Genomic DNA, 14,513 nt, shown 5'->3' on the forward strand with positions numbered 1-14,513 from the left:
TAATTAAAGAGATAACGTCTATGTATCCGTCAGTAAGAGCTCTTCTCTACTCTTTTACATTATCCTGGGTGATAGTTTGTCTTGCTAAAAGGGCAAAGAATTATTCATTCTTGATTTCTTTCATGTGATATGTAAAGAATCAAAACTTGCACGATCACCACATCAAAATCATGTGACATGTTTTTATGAATCCTTTTGCAAAATGGATCTTTTGTGATTGATGGAATATGGCATTGATTTTGCATTCTTTTGAAATTCGTCAGCGCGGGATAGAATTTAAGTTAGTGCAAAAAGTTGAAGACATCGGCCTCTCATTGGCAGAAAAACTGGTACCGACAAGAGATGGGTACAAAACTGTGGCACTTTCCTCTGGGAAAGTAGGTGAGCAATTTTCGTCAATATGTTTCTTTCCTTGCCCCGGTCACGGTGCGTGACGGACGGTGTTCACAAACATAGAAAATCTGGGTAAAAGAAAAAAAGACAGCTAACCCCTACATAACTTTTTTTTTTAATATATATATTTTGTTCTCTAGAAATGGAAGTAGCGTCTATCAACCTGACACAACTGGAACAGTTAAGTTTACCAGACACCCGTAACAGCTCTTACAAAGGAAGTTCCTTGGAACAAATTGGCAAAGTCGTAATCCCTCTCGAGGCCTTTGCCTCTAATACATCAGGTACATTAATGAAGAATCTTCCTTACAACGTGATAATGCTGCTCCTTTGTCTGCATGGTGAGAGGGAGAATATGTTGCAAATGATGATTTCAACCGATGACATACAACGGTACCTGTATGCATTCCTTACGATTTCTGAGAATTTAATGGAAGGTTGCGAATCTTAATTTTTGTTAAGGAAAATATCATTGTGATTTTGAAAGATCAAATCTTGCTCAAGGTTTTACAAAGCCTTGGCCAAATTAACTTTGTTAAAACCCTAACCCATTTATTGACCAGTTTGTGGGCTGATAAAGAGCCCTGTTACGCTCATTGACTCCATTTCTGTGGTAACACCCAAGTTATTTAGAGAATGATTTTGAATTTAAAGTTTCCCCCCAAGTTTCAGTCACACAAAATCGCAGACCATGCTGCGATGTAAATTTGCTTCAACCACCTCTGAATTGCCAAACAGCTATTCGCATTTAGTTCATTGAAATGCACGCTTCTGGAATCGACATAACGTCTTTTTTTGCAGAGCTTGGACAGGCAGTGTGGATAATGTTCGATCCATTGACGGCTATGAACAACTCTGCGTAAGTGGTTGACCGGCATTTGGTATGATTTTTAGATAAACTTTTCTTTCGCAGGCTGGATTTCAGTTTTAATGCATTTTTTTTTGTCACTTTGAGAGCAAGAATGAATTTTTAGTGAATGTTCCTTTGACCTTGAAATTTTAAGAGAAAACTCCACCCATTTATTTCCATACCAGATCGATTTTATCGAGGATTTTCATGGAAAATAAAGGAAAGCTAAAGACACTTTTTTCTTTCCCACAGCGAAAGTACAGTGAGTACTCGTATTATGAATGTCATTGCACAACCGCATCGCACGCAAGAGTTTGAGAAACCAGTCGAAATGACGTTTTGGCCTGCTCAGGTAAAAATTCTTATCTGCATATAGGGGATATGTCACTTTTTGGTTCTTTATCAAGGTTTTAATTCCTCGCTGTTCTTTTCATTTCGTATCTCGACGTCTAGGCCAGTCAGAGTAACGAACATTGTGTATTTTGGAATCAGAGCGAGGGGTAAGTCTGATTTACTTTTAGAGGATATGAGGGTCTTCCCACTTATTAACTGACTGATTGACCCATTGTTTAACAAATTACTGACTGACTGACTTTGCCCGACTGACGTGCTGACTCATTAAGCAACTCACGGTTAACTCACAGACATGTAAAGAAAATGCACCATCTGGTAATGTGGATGCATTTTTGGTTTTATACACGTGACTCCCTAACTGGCCAGCTTGCTGACTGAACCACTCGCTCGCTCGCAGACTCACAGAAAAGTTATAAAAATGCAACCACAGACAGTACTGATTCGTTTCCCCTCAAAGTTTACTAAAATTGAATTATATTCACTCAATTTTAATCTAGAAATTACCACGGCATCTGGTCGACAGGAGGTTGCCAAGTTGCTTATAGAAACTATTCTACAATCACGTGCCATTGTAACCACTTAACTAGTTTTGCTGTTCTTACAAGGGTCACTCCACATCAGGTAAACTAAACACAACCTTTTCAACAGCGCTATCGTTCCTCTCCTTAAATACTTAGGAAAAGGCGTGGATCCAAAGAAAAAGAACTTGAAAGGCTGCGCATTATAATCACCGTGTTTCAATAATGCCAGAGCGTCAGTATCGCAGTTTCCTTAGCATAAAATAGCCCAGGATACTATCATTTCCGACGCACAAGAATATTAGTCCGTTACAGCTTCCCTTCAGCAATTTATCAAGTTCCTCTGACATTTTGCTGAAACCGATTTGTACTCTTGGGTAGAGAGGGGCTTCATCCCTCTAACAAATAATCATTTCCCATGTTGTTGTTATACATATTTTGTATTTTTTCCACAGCCCGGCGAAAAGCACGAACTATCGCTGTCGATCATTACCTATGTGGGATGTGGTCTGTCAGTACTTGGATGTCTTCTAACAATCCTGACCTATGCATTCTTACCGTAAGTATGCAGTCCGGCCGTAAGAAAATATTGCAAGGGCACAAAAATCACGGTGCAACTTTCATCACTCTCAATTCGGTCTGCCTAAAAGTCTCACTCTATCACTTCTTTGAAATAGAGAAATAGCCATTAATTTATTGGGTAAATTCTAGGATCAAAGTTTCCATCTCTTTCTCTTTTGGCTAATCGTTATCCTGTTTACATATTTTACAGGAGTCTTCGGTCGCAGAGAATTCTTATTCATATGAACTTGGTGATTGCTATTCTTTTGGCCCAAGTGTTGTTTTTGGTTGCAGTGTTTGCGGTGAGCCCGCAAACATCAAGGGTAAGTTACTGCCGACAGTGTAAAAAATCCCTGAAAGTAATGTAAAGTAAGGAAAGCAAATAAGAGCATTTTTCTTGCAGTGATTTCATTAACTTGATATGGACACTCCACTAAACAATGATTAGATTTCAAGTTGATGAGCGACAGAACTCGTACCTCGAATTTTGGTTGAAATTAAACCAGTCATGGTTATCCTTTACAAATCCTAAAGGGAGCATTCTGATGTCATGCTGTACTTAATTTTTTCTTCAAATGTTAATCTCATGAAGTAGAATTTTTACTCAGCCATGTGTATATTGCAGGTGGCCTGTTACGGGATTGCAGTAGGCCTGTTTTTCTTCTTATTATGTGTGTTCTCGTGGATGTTAGCCGAAGGCCTCCATATCTATTTCATGGTAGTCAGAGTCTTTGATTCTGGGAGAACAAGGAAGCTTTTTTACTTGCTTATAGGATGGGGTAAGAAACTTTTATTCGTTTACTTATATTTCCTCTTGTTTTTCTTTACTTCTTTTTCGTTGGACGGAATGCTGACTGTAATGTTTAGAGTGTATTACTCGTGTGACAAAGGCATTTGTATTAGCACATTTTAATACAATTTTCGGTCCACAAGTCGATGAACCTAAATGGAGCAAAGATGCTTGGCAAAGTAGGGAGTTTAAATACGTCAGTAAAAACCGTGAAATCAGCTCTCTGAGTTTAATTCGGCGCTTCGATGGCAAATCGGCACCAAGTTATGAATGATGGTTTTTAGCTAATCACAGGAACCTATGGTTCCTGCTAATCATTAATACTTTCAATTATTTTTCGAAAGGTTTTCCATTTATTGTTACTGTGGTTGTGGTTTCATTTTTTCAAAGGGGACTTCTCTCCAGAGATCTGTAAGTACATTGTAAAGTACTTGTTGATCAACAGAAACTACGCAAATCTGCGCGATAGGGGTTGCAGGGGATAACGCGTTTAATCCAAGTTTTAATGCATAAATTAATTGTCTAAAAAATCAAAGCAGTGGAGTGAGAGATTTAGCGAGTGACTGAAATTTCCTTCTATACCAAAACCTCATAGTATAAATGACCTCAGACCATGACATGAGGTAGAAAGGAAAGTTTAATGTAAATCGGCAAAAACGCCACGGCATAATCTTTATCGATAGTTAAAAGTGATTAATATCTATTTTTGGGCGAACTGTTTATTGGGTTACTGATTTTGAAAATTCTTTCATGTCCTGTTCGCAGATGCTGGCTTTCAATTGAGACTGGAGCCATTTGGAGTTTTGTTGGTCCACTCATCTTTGTCATGCTGGTATTTTACACCGTGATCACCACTTTTTTTCTAACATTAACGTTCAATAACATTCACTTTTATATTTACGGTTAAATTGATTACACTCTGAGTGTTTCATCTACCACTTTAAACCATATCTTTTATTTCTCGTCAATCTGCAGTTTAATCTGGTCATTGTAACCATGGTGATGAGTGTTACATCTAAAATGTTAAATGAAGAGAGGCCATCCAATGTTAGGTAAACGATATAATCTAACATAGGTTTTTTCTTGTCTGTCTCTCTATCGGTGGCAGTCTAGATCTGCCTGCCTACTTGGCAGTCTGTGTGTCTGTGTGTCTGTCTTAGTGTCTGTCAGTCCGCCTGTGTCAGCCTGTATCTGTCTGGATTTGCCAATATATAACCCATATCTTATGCCTGTCTGTCTGTTTGTCTGTCCATCTGTCCGTCTACCTGCCTGTCTGTCTGTCTTTCTGTCTACTGTCTGTCTGTCGGTCGGTCGGTCGGTCTGTCTGCCTGCCTGCCTGTCTGCCCGCCCGTCTGTCTGTGTGCCTGTCTGTATGCCTGTCTATCTTTCTGTCTGTTTGTCTATCTGTCTTTCTAAATGACTTTTAGCATATATGTCTATCCATTTGTATCGCTATGGTCTGTCTCTGTCACCATCTTCCAATTTACTCTTTTCTTTTGACTGTGTTACTTACCGAAGTGGACTTGCCTTTTACTCACGCCCATGACTGTTCAGTGAAATTATTAATTACCGGTCTTTGCACATACAGTCGTTTGTTTAATCAAATTTTCCTTATTTGTACCTCAAAGGTCTTTGACAAAAGCCTTCGTCACCCTTCTTCCTATTCTGGGTCTGACATGGGTGTTTGGTCTTCTTGCTGTCAACAATAACTCCATAGTATTTGAATACCTTTTTGCAATATTCAATTCCTCGCAGGTAAGATGTTTTTAAGAGTAAACAATGTTAACTGTTGCACTCGGTTAAAATGATATACATCGCAAAAAATGCCGCACAGTGTCTAAGAAACTCACGGCTATTCCAGCCTTCGTCGGTTACCTCCCTGGCCTATATTCCCTTTCTCGATCACATTATTTTCATCGGTCCTCCATCCAATTAATTAATTCATCTTATCATCTTTCCATCTATGCATGATTTTTAGCGAAATACTTCACACGTTAGTTACCAACACGGAAGCTTCGTCTTGTTTTCTGTAGTTCACGGCCTTTGTCTCATTGCAATTTTTATCAAAGGAACCGTGGTTATGTAGAGTATTTTATGCATTTACCTATCCGTCCATCCGTTTTCCAATGTAAATAATTCATTTATCTAGAAAACAAATCTTTCTCACCAGGGCTTCCTTATTTTTCTCTTCTACTGCTTGAAAAATTCAGAGGTGAGTAGCATTAAATGTTTCGACGACAAAAGTATTTGTGTCTCCAACTGACACAGACAACAGAGTTGAAAAACTAAGTAAACAGTGCATCTTTTGTTTCTTTTGACGTAATCTTGTGTCCAAATTGAACTTAGGTTCGTAAAGAATTTAAAAGGAAACTGCACAATCTACGTGCGCAGAGGCATCCCTCTTCTCAAAATCCGTCGAACACTCCAAGATCTACGCCGGCAGAAATTGAAGTGCCAGGACCTTGCCCTCAGCAGGAGAACATAACACGAGATAAGGGCTTTGAAACAAGACTATGACCATATTTATTTAGTCTTACTTTCTAAAACAACTGAAGTATTTACACGTTTCTTCACGACTTTTTAGCCCAAGCCATTAGCCCAGTCTTTAAAATGGAAGATGTGAAATATGTTTCGTTGCTACTGCTGATTTAACGTCGAAGAACATAGTTTTGACGAACTTGCCCTTGCTTGGCTGAACTTGAACAAACTACAGACAGAGACTACTTAATTATTTATAGGTTATCCTCGTCTAAACTCGAGAAAAGTCCCTCGTGGATTTCTTTGATCAACATACCGGTAAGACAGGCCACCTTTTGTAAAACGAGATAGGAACTACACTGATGAAATTTGACGGAACGCCGCAAGATCAAATGATTCCCATATGAGTCAAAGCAACTATTATTGTTAAAGAACCAGATTTTAAAGGGGGATTTTCGAACGTGGAGCAAGAAGGCAGCTAGAGTAAGGATAGTTCTACAAAACATAGCATGGAAATATATATATGTATATATATGTATATGAAAAAGTGTGAAAAAAAAGTTAAAAATTCCTGAGTTGAATTTGTTGTAGAACAGGTAGAACTTCAATCGGCGAAAACCTCATCAACATAGATGCATTGAGGAAGACAGCTGACAAAACCAGAACAGTCTGTTTGACAAAACAACAAGGGTAGGGCAGATAATTGATTAGCTCCAGCAAGAGGCGCCGGTGAGGGGCTGTGATAGAAATTCCATATGCATCTAAAATGGTGTGTAAATTCACGGCTTATCTTTCCAAGTTACAGATCAAGAAGGTGACTCAAAGGGATGTTGGGTATAGTTCTCATGACGTAAAAGCAGTTCAACGGGCGCTTAAAAAACACCACTATGAAAGTTATGACCCTGGCTCCGCCATTAAATAACCACTGAGACCCCAGGAATGTAGACTCCTAGTACTAGATAGTCAGCCTTTTCCGGGTAAAATGGGTAAACGACAAAGAATAAATGGGTTCCATGTGCCTGTCCCATTTAAAACCTGGTATAGATTTGTATCCGACCTAAAAAGTGCAGCCATCTGTCCGCTGTACTTGCCTCTAACAGTAATCAAAGTATGGTCAATGAAAAACTGCCTTAACACCTCGTTAACGAATTCTGTTGAAATAGCAAGACAATTGAACAACATTCTGAGTCCTCAAATTAATTACCGAAGTTCTTGAATATTCCTTAATTAGCCCTCTGTACAGCTATTTTTCACTCGTTCTATTATATAATGTTCTATAATAATGATACCAGCAATTTCATCGATCCATTTTCTTCCATTCATGCTCTAGCGAAGACACCAGACATCAGACCCTTATCATGAATGAAACCGTAGCCCTACACCCATCATTGCGAATATGTTTCTTTCTTATGGTCCATATATAATGATGACGTATCAGTGATGGTGTTTCGTCAGTAGTTATTTCACTGTAATCGAGTTTAACAACATCGAATTACAAAAACAAGTTATATGGCGGGTAATCAATGCGGACAACTTGATCGATCAAAAGTCGATCGATTACGTCTCGTTTTGCAGATGGTCGGTGGACACCTCGATTGTGACATCGGCTTGCAGTGTGTCGTGTGTCCAATCGACCATCGGCCGACTATCATTCCCTTTCTCGGTCGATTATCGGTCAACTATCAGTTCGTTTATGGGTCGATTATCGGTCGATGATATGCCGACTATCGACCGACCATTGGTCAATAGTTCGACCACAATGGATAAGAATTAGAACACATGATCCAAAATCGCTTGACTGTTAAGTAAGTATCGCTAAAAATTTATTTGTTTCTCCAACACAAAACACCCTTTTCCGGTTCCATCCCAAAGGTATGATACAGTTGGAACTCTGCCTAGGCGGCCAAACAACCAAGCCACCTTCCATAAATACGGTGCACGCATACACTTCTCAGTGGCTGCGGTCGATCGAAAATAATCCCTATATAATGCATTAGGGTTTGGCAATAGCCGTTGGAAACAGTTCATTTTTCCTGGTCTACCTTACTGAACGTGCATTCTTGAATTATTTTTGCTCGAGCTCTTTCAAGCCCTACTCGTTGGTTATTCAAGCCCTATTTATTGATTGAGTGCGCAAAAAAATAGTGCATGACAATGAATCGTAGGTGTCTGGGACGCTGCTGGCAGTAAGACCCATTTAATTTTTTTTCCTCTATTTTTAATCGCTTCCATCTGTTTTTCTACTGCTAAAACTGGCCGCGAAATCAGCGGAAACAACTGATTATTTCGCGGGTGTTTGGGCGACATAACGTCGCGGCAGTTTAACAACTGATCAATGTGTTATTTCTTTAGTAAGCGGTCAAGGTCAATTTTATTGCACGAGCTTTGAAACGTTAAATCGCACAGAGTTAAATATAGCTCACTGAAGCAAGACTTCACTAACTTTCGTTGAAAAAAAAGCAAACTTCAGAAATCATCGCATTATTTTGACAATTGGATTTCCGTTTTTAGCCCACGCGTTCATCCGAATCAACAATCCTGTCATGTTTGTGCCAGATGCTGCCATAAAATTCACCGAACTGCGACAGTCTTTCGTGTGTATTTCAACGAAATATTCAATTTCTCTCTTGCTGTCGACGCCTTGGGTAAAATAACGCTGAAGACGAGACGTAGAGATCGCGTGGGTTTTCAGCAAAACGATTAAACTTTGATCTGACACTGTCTAGATAAACCTCAAATTTAAATTCCAGTACAGTTATGTAAACAAAAATTACCCCGACTTGACTTCGAAGTTTTATTAGAAGAGGAAAACAAAAAGAGAAACTTCTTCCTTCTTCTAACTTTTAATGTGTCTATTATGTTACTTCATGCACTTCTTATCGCATGCAGAATTGGACCAGGACATCGGAAATGTTCAAATATTGTACTTTGTTATAATTCCGACCACCAGATACAGATTCTTATCACTTCGTCTTATTCCAGAAAAGTCTTTCACGAAAAAGCTCTTCTCTTATAGCACTTCTAAATCTTTAAATGTGATATCTTGACGCGTTTTGGTCATGAAATCTAAGCGCTGTTATCTTTAAAAATACCAAACATATAAATAGATCATGAAGAATGTAAATACAAAGATTTGCGCTCGTTGTTTGAATTTTAGTAATCCTGATCTTGGTCTGTTTGTGTTAATCTTCCATTGTAAGGCTATTTACATTGATTTTCCAACACAAGCAATATTGGGTATTATATTGGCTTTCTTAGTTGAACAAACCGTGGAATTTTGGTTCGAAGAAAAGATTTTAGTGAACGCCACAGGATAAAGATCAGTTGGGGGTACGCAGACTACGTCGCACAAACAAAGTGGGTGAAAAACTCTGAAGAAGGGAAGGAAACAACTAAATCAAGACAGGTCCAAATTTAGACAGAGTGATAAAGCTAGTTACATGAGTAGTCAATGCAAAATTTATGTGACGATATTACCATGTCTGTCAATTAAGCCAAGGCTTAAAATTTGGAGGCGTGATTAATCTGTAATAGAACCGTCCTCTTCTTTTTTCGCTTCTCCAGTTTGGGAAAAAAAAAAAAGATCACAGAACTTTATAGGCTCCATCAAGTAGTTAAGTAGGATGCATATGGGTTCTAATTAAGAGCATCAAACCCGTTATCAAGAAAATTTACCTCCAACCGCATGTCCTTAAAGACTTAAAGAAGCTTAGGGTGTGCTATTGTGACGTCACATAGTTTTAAGCAAAAGTTACAAAGGGGTCAGAACCGAGGTCGGTACAAAACAAGTGCTTCAAAGGAAGTCATTTAAAATATGCATACCTCCACGTGTAATACCAGCCGATTTGATTACTATGACAGCGTTTTGCTCGAGTGATTCCTGCTTCGATGGTTTGAGTGTTTGTGTTAGCTCTGTTACAGAGTGTGCTTTTAATCAGACACTCTGGACTCAGACATGACTAAGGAGAGAAAGACATCTTCACCAGTTGAACAAGGATCGCATTTACACATGGCTATCAAGTTGTTGAAAGCGGAAAATGCGAACCTCGAGAAGATAATAATTTTGCTGAAGACCGAGAACCAAAACATGCAGCGTAAGATGAAGGAACTCGAATATCAGAACGACAGGTTTAAAATCACGCAAAATCAGCTAAAAGCGGAGTTGAAGAGGGAAAAGGAAATGGTGAGGTATTTACATAATGTGAACAAGAAATACGAGCGAACGCTTCAGAAGAAAGAAGCAGAGAGCAGACAGCTGCGCAAAGAGGCTAAAGAAGCTGAGATGAGGAGTCTCAAACGAGAAACCAAAGACGTAAACAATAACGCAAAGGAAACCGGCAAAGACACGGAAATCCGACGACCGCAGCCACCTAAACGATCGGACTCGTTCAAAAGAAACAAGGATCTTGCGGCTATAAAAGCGGATCAAGGAATCACTACCGTGAGCAACCAAAACGCTAATTTAAAACCAAAACAACCGGCTCAAATCACGCCCGCAATCAAACAGTCGAACTCAAGCGACGACATAACTTGCGAATGGGAAGACGTTACGGACGTTTTGGGCTTCTTAAATGAGAAGGTCAATCAGTTCGAGCGGTTACTTCTGGAGACTGGAGGCTCGAGCAAGTCGGGATCTGGCTCAGGATATTCCTCGTCCGACTCAATGACATCCACCAAGTAAAGTGTGCATGAATCACCCGGCTGTAACTTGTATGCAACTTGTCTTTTATAATTCAACCCACGTAGATATCACTATTGCTCCATGTATAGCCTCACGAACTAGAAAAAGGGTTTTCCTCAGGTTTCGCTGCTAAGTATGTTTTATTTTAATTAGTAAAGCAAGTAGCTGTGACCTTTTTCAAAACAAACACCAATTGTCTTTTAAAAGTGTACTTCAGTATGTGACATTTTACTCCAGCTGTCAAAGGGGCTTATTAACTCGACTGAGGTATAATGTTTACTAACAACAGCGAACAAAATGGAAGAAATAATGCAAAGGTCAAGAGAGCTTTTTTTTAATGCTCCAATGATTACAAGACGTGTGTATTTGTTCTGCAGCATGACCCCATATTCATTACAGTTTTAAAAAATGTACTGCGCTGTTTTCAGATAATATTAGTAGGAATTATGCAAATAGTTAACGCAGTTTACAGCCAGGTGTTTAGTTTCTTCGTAAATATGAATGGATTATGAGTTCAGGGCGTGACAGAAAAACGTGCGTAACGCAAAGGAAATCAATCTGAACTCTTAAGAGTGGGAGTCGAAATTGGCTCGGTGTACAAATTAAATTATCTTTCAGTATCACAGATCCATGATTATAAGCTTCTCAAGAGATCTTAAATGTATATTAAACGTTTGCAAAAGAATGTTTATGCGCTTGTTCTTCACCATTACAGTACAGTGGCTAGTAAGACAGCGCCATCCCGTAAAATGTTGCGTTTCCCATCATCTCTTAGCACGTGAAAGTCAGCTGAGTGAAAAAAAAGGAAGAGAGAAAAAAATTTATCGATCGTGGATACGGGTTGGGTTGCAATTATGTCAGGGGGTTTAGGTATTAATTTTTTCCATGCTTGCCCCCCTGATCGATTTTTCCCCCAAGTCTTTTCCGGCCTTTAGCCCCACTCAAGAATCATTTCCCAAACCAAATTTAATTTCATAAGTTTTGTTTGCCAGGCAGTATGTATTGAATCTTGATTAAGTTATTTGTACAAGAAAAAGGGCCTATCGTGCGACGGGAAACGAAACATTTCGTACGAATGACCAGTTTTCACATTAGTTAACATATGCTTCACAGCGATAAGTGACGGATTTGAATTGCACGAGTTTTCCAGGAAGACATCTGTACTTTCCTTCGGTTGGTATTGAAACGTCTGAACAAATCCTTAAAGTTAGGCTTCACTGTAGCGAAAGTGTGTTTATTCAGAAAGATGTACCACGTTGTTCCTCCAATTGGTTCGAAGCTTACCTTTTATCATGGCTTGATAATCAGACGAGCTGGTGAAGGGACCTACAAAAACAACTTATGTCCAGGGCTACTCTGTCGTTCCCCTAATGCACTTCAGCACATCTTCCATCTATTTAACTCTGAAGAAGAACGCATACGTAATTTAACATAAACAGTTTATGTGATACTGTCCTACTGATTTGTCATATTTTTAAGGGGGGTTATTTTGAGCTTCGTATCTTGTTGTAATTGACATTTTAGCGACATCTTTAGACCGACGCTGCAAACTACAATTCAGATAGTTTCATTGCGAACTGACAAGCATCAGGTCCCTCATTGAAACAGAGATCGATAGATTCCGTGGAGCTTAACTCTTTTTCTCTCGTGCCGTAATAGGAAATTGTACATCAGGTGTTGACAAATAGCAGCCAAAAAAATGAACACAATTTCAAGATAGTTTACTCTCAAGTGACCTTGTCCTCTTAGCTCCCGTGCACTCATGTGAATGGAAAGTCGCCGCTTACGTTTCACCGCCAAAAACATATCCATACCTTCGAATCGCATGAACAGATTCACCTAGGCCCTTCCTTCAAGAAAGAATAATATGCGACGCAATGATGTTCAGATCGCGTACATGTAAAGAATCGTTTTCAAATTTCTATGTTATTTTCAATGCTTATTTGTCAAGCTTATCCCTATTCGGAAATAAGATATTCCATTATCTTATTAAAAAAAGAAGAAGAAGAAACAAGATGAAAAGTAACGAAAATTATTCATACGCCAAGTCAAAAGATATCAACTGATGAAAAATGATCTGAGAATAGAAATGGTGACAAGGCCAATATACAATTTAACGCCAATTATACCACAATGATTAACAAAAGAATTGAAGCCCGTGACAGTATCGAATTCCAGACACGCAATGATAGTTTTTGCCATCTCATGATAGGGCTTATCATAGACGTCGTCCGCGTCGTTCTCACATATCCTGCGCCCTCTGAAATTTACCAGTTTAGCTGATTATCTACGAATGGATCAAAATCACTTGGAATGCCTAAGAATTGAAAACAAAAAGCTTCGTGGTAAGCACAATGAACTAGAGTCGGATCTTATCGAGGAGAAAGAAATGGTGAAATATTTGCATGGTGTGATAAAGAATTACCAACAGCTGTTAAAGTCACCACAAACGACACGACATCTTCAAACTGCTTCTCAAAAGAGCGTGCGTCGATCTTCGAGTGCCCGACGAGTGACTAGTGAAAAAGATGTAGAAGAATCGTTCCTGAAGAATTTGATCGAAATGAGTAGTTTTCATCCGGGAAAGAAGGAAGCGAAACCTAAGGAACAAGGGTTCGTGCCAAATGATAATTCACATTCAAAGGCGTTAGACACGTCCGACTGTGAAGATACAGACAGAATCGATAACAACAACAGCCATGTATCTGATGAAATTTTATTACCTACTGATCAGCGACGCGAGAGATCAGAATCTATTCCTCCTACAAACTCGTTTTACTCGAATTTTCTGAGTCAAAAGACCCGTAAACCACGAGGAAATACTATCTCGGACTTTAGAACACTTCCCCTTAGCAACCCGAGCGCGAAGTGTTTCGAGAGAGAGCATGTTATGCAAGAAATGACCCAAATGTTGGACTCCATGATGCAGAAAACAACTTTACTCGAAAAAAGCTTAAAACAGAAGGACAAACATTTGACAAAAATGGAACGAAGGTTCGAATACTTGGAAAGCATAGCGCTTGGAGAAGAATCTGAATGTCTGTGACGAGCTTTTGCGTGACTCACCTGATTTGAGGAAATAAGGCATACGAACGCCCACGCGGTGAAGGAAGTTCGTACAATCAACGAAGATACAATTTACTTACCACTCTACCGTGGCCATGCTCAAAATTAATTTATCGTCAGTTTACATTGGTGATCAAAGGTCCAGCTCGGTTTCCAATATCTTGCCCCTCCTCTCTTTTTTTGGCTCAATAGCTAGGTGATTAATTAAGACGAGTGGCAAGTCCACCCAAATCCCACAAGTGCGATCACAGTCCTTGTAATGCATATCTGTAAAGGTTTCAGTCGAACGATTTATTCCGGTTACCGGGATTAAACTTGAAAGGTGGCGTCGCGTTCATCGCGATCACCGAGTTGAAATTTCCCACTGAATGGAGGCCGGACTGAAATCTCCGTTCACTTAGCAAGCTTAAATTTCCTATATGAACAGAGGACATTTGTCTTGCGAACCAGGCTGAACCTGACACTGGCCTCTTATGATGACTCGGAAAGGAGAAAGAATGGAAACCAACAAGGCTTCGCTTTCCAATAACCTGACGGACAGAGGTACAAAAACATTTAAATACCGTGATTGAAAGAAACCTCGAGACAAGGAACTATTGCAAAAGAGACTATGCAAAGCTGCTATAATAAAAGTGTTTAAATTATCACTTAAAGAAGTCGTGTATTAGGTTTTATGAAAATTTGTTTCTAGTGATTTGTTAAGTTTACATGAAGAGTTATATTTGCGATTCAATAAGCGGAAAAAACAATGTGAATGTTTGACACGAATAAAGGGATCGAAAGAAGAATAGAAAATCCGCACGCGTTAATAAATCAAATCAG

General features: G+C 39.2%; 3 protein-coding genes across 3 annotated transcripts; all 3 read left to right on the forward strand.

Moving 5' to 3' along the window:
• Positions 1-267: 267 nt before the first annotated feature.
• On the forward strand, positions 268-7,125 carry LOC131796787 (adhesion G-protein coupled receptor D1). The gene is made up of 15 exons (XM_059114387.2): positions 268-381; positions 534-677; positions 1,195-1,252; positions 1,496-1,595; positions 1,697-1,743; positions 2,095-2,218; positions 2,571-2,674; positions 2,888-2,999; positions 3,302-3,455; positions 3,811-3,877; positions 4,232-4,298; positions 4,442-4,518; positions 5,095-5,221; positions 5,637-5,678; positions 5,813-7,125. The coding sequence occupies exons 2-15, from the start codon at positions 536-538 to the stop codon at positions 5,981-5,983; spliced, it is 1,392 nt and encodes a 463-aa protein (XP_058970370.2). The 5' UTR covers positions 268-381; positions 534-535; the 3' UTR covers positions 5,984-7,125.
• Positions 7,126-9,624: 2,499 nt separating this feature from the next.
• On the forward strand, positions 9,625-11,310 carry LOC131796786 (uncharacterized). Its single transcript, XM_059114386.2, has one exon. It carries the CDS (start codon positions 9,900-9,902, stop codon positions 10,623-10,625), a length of 726 nt encoding a protein of 241 aa, XP_058970369.1. The 5' UTR covers positions 9,625-9,899; the 3' UTR covers positions 10,626-11,310.
• Positions 11,311-12,824: 1,514 nt separating this feature from the next.
• Positions 12,825-14,486, forward strand: LOC131796785 (uncharacterized). The gene has a single exon (XM_059114385.2). The coding sequence runs from the start codon at positions 12,919-12,921 to the stop codon at positions 13,669-13,671; it is 753 nt and encodes a 250-aa protein (XP_058970368.1). The 5' UTR covers positions 12,825-12,918; the 3' UTR covers positions 13,672-14,486.
• Positions 14,487-14,513: the final 27 nt, after the last annotated feature.

The sequence above is a fragment of the Pocillopora verrucosa genome, chromosome 1, assembly GCF_036669915.1.
Source record: "Pocillopora verrucosa isolate sample1 chromosome 1, ASM3666991v2, whole genome shotgun sequence".
Lineage (NCBI taxonomy): Eukaryota > Metazoa > Cnidaria > Anthozoa > Scleractinia > Pocilloporidae > Pocillopora > Pocillopora verrucosa.

Excerpts from the sequence above, each read along its gene's own strand:
- LOC131796787 (XM_059114387.2), top strand. The coding sequence starts at position 536 with ATGGAAGTAGCGTCTATCAACCTGACACAACTGGAACAGTTAAGTTTA. Across the intron at positions 1,253-1,495 it reads ACGGCTATGAACAACTCTGC|CGAAAGTACAGTGAGTACTC; the intron begins GTAAGTGGTTGA and ends TCTTTCCCACAG. Across the intron at positions 3,878-4,231 it reads GGACTTCTCTCCAGAGATCT|ATGCTGGCTTTCAATTGAGA; the intron begins GTAAGTACATTG and ends TCCTGTTCGCAG.
- LOC131796785 (XM_059114385.2), top strand. The coding sequence starts at position 12,919 with ATGGATCAAAATCACTTGGAATGCCTAAGAATTGAAAACAAAAAGCTT.
- LOC131796786 (XM_059114386.2), top strand. The coding sequence starts at position 9,900 with ATGACTAAGGAGAGAAAGACATCTTCACCAGTTGAACAAGGATCGCAT.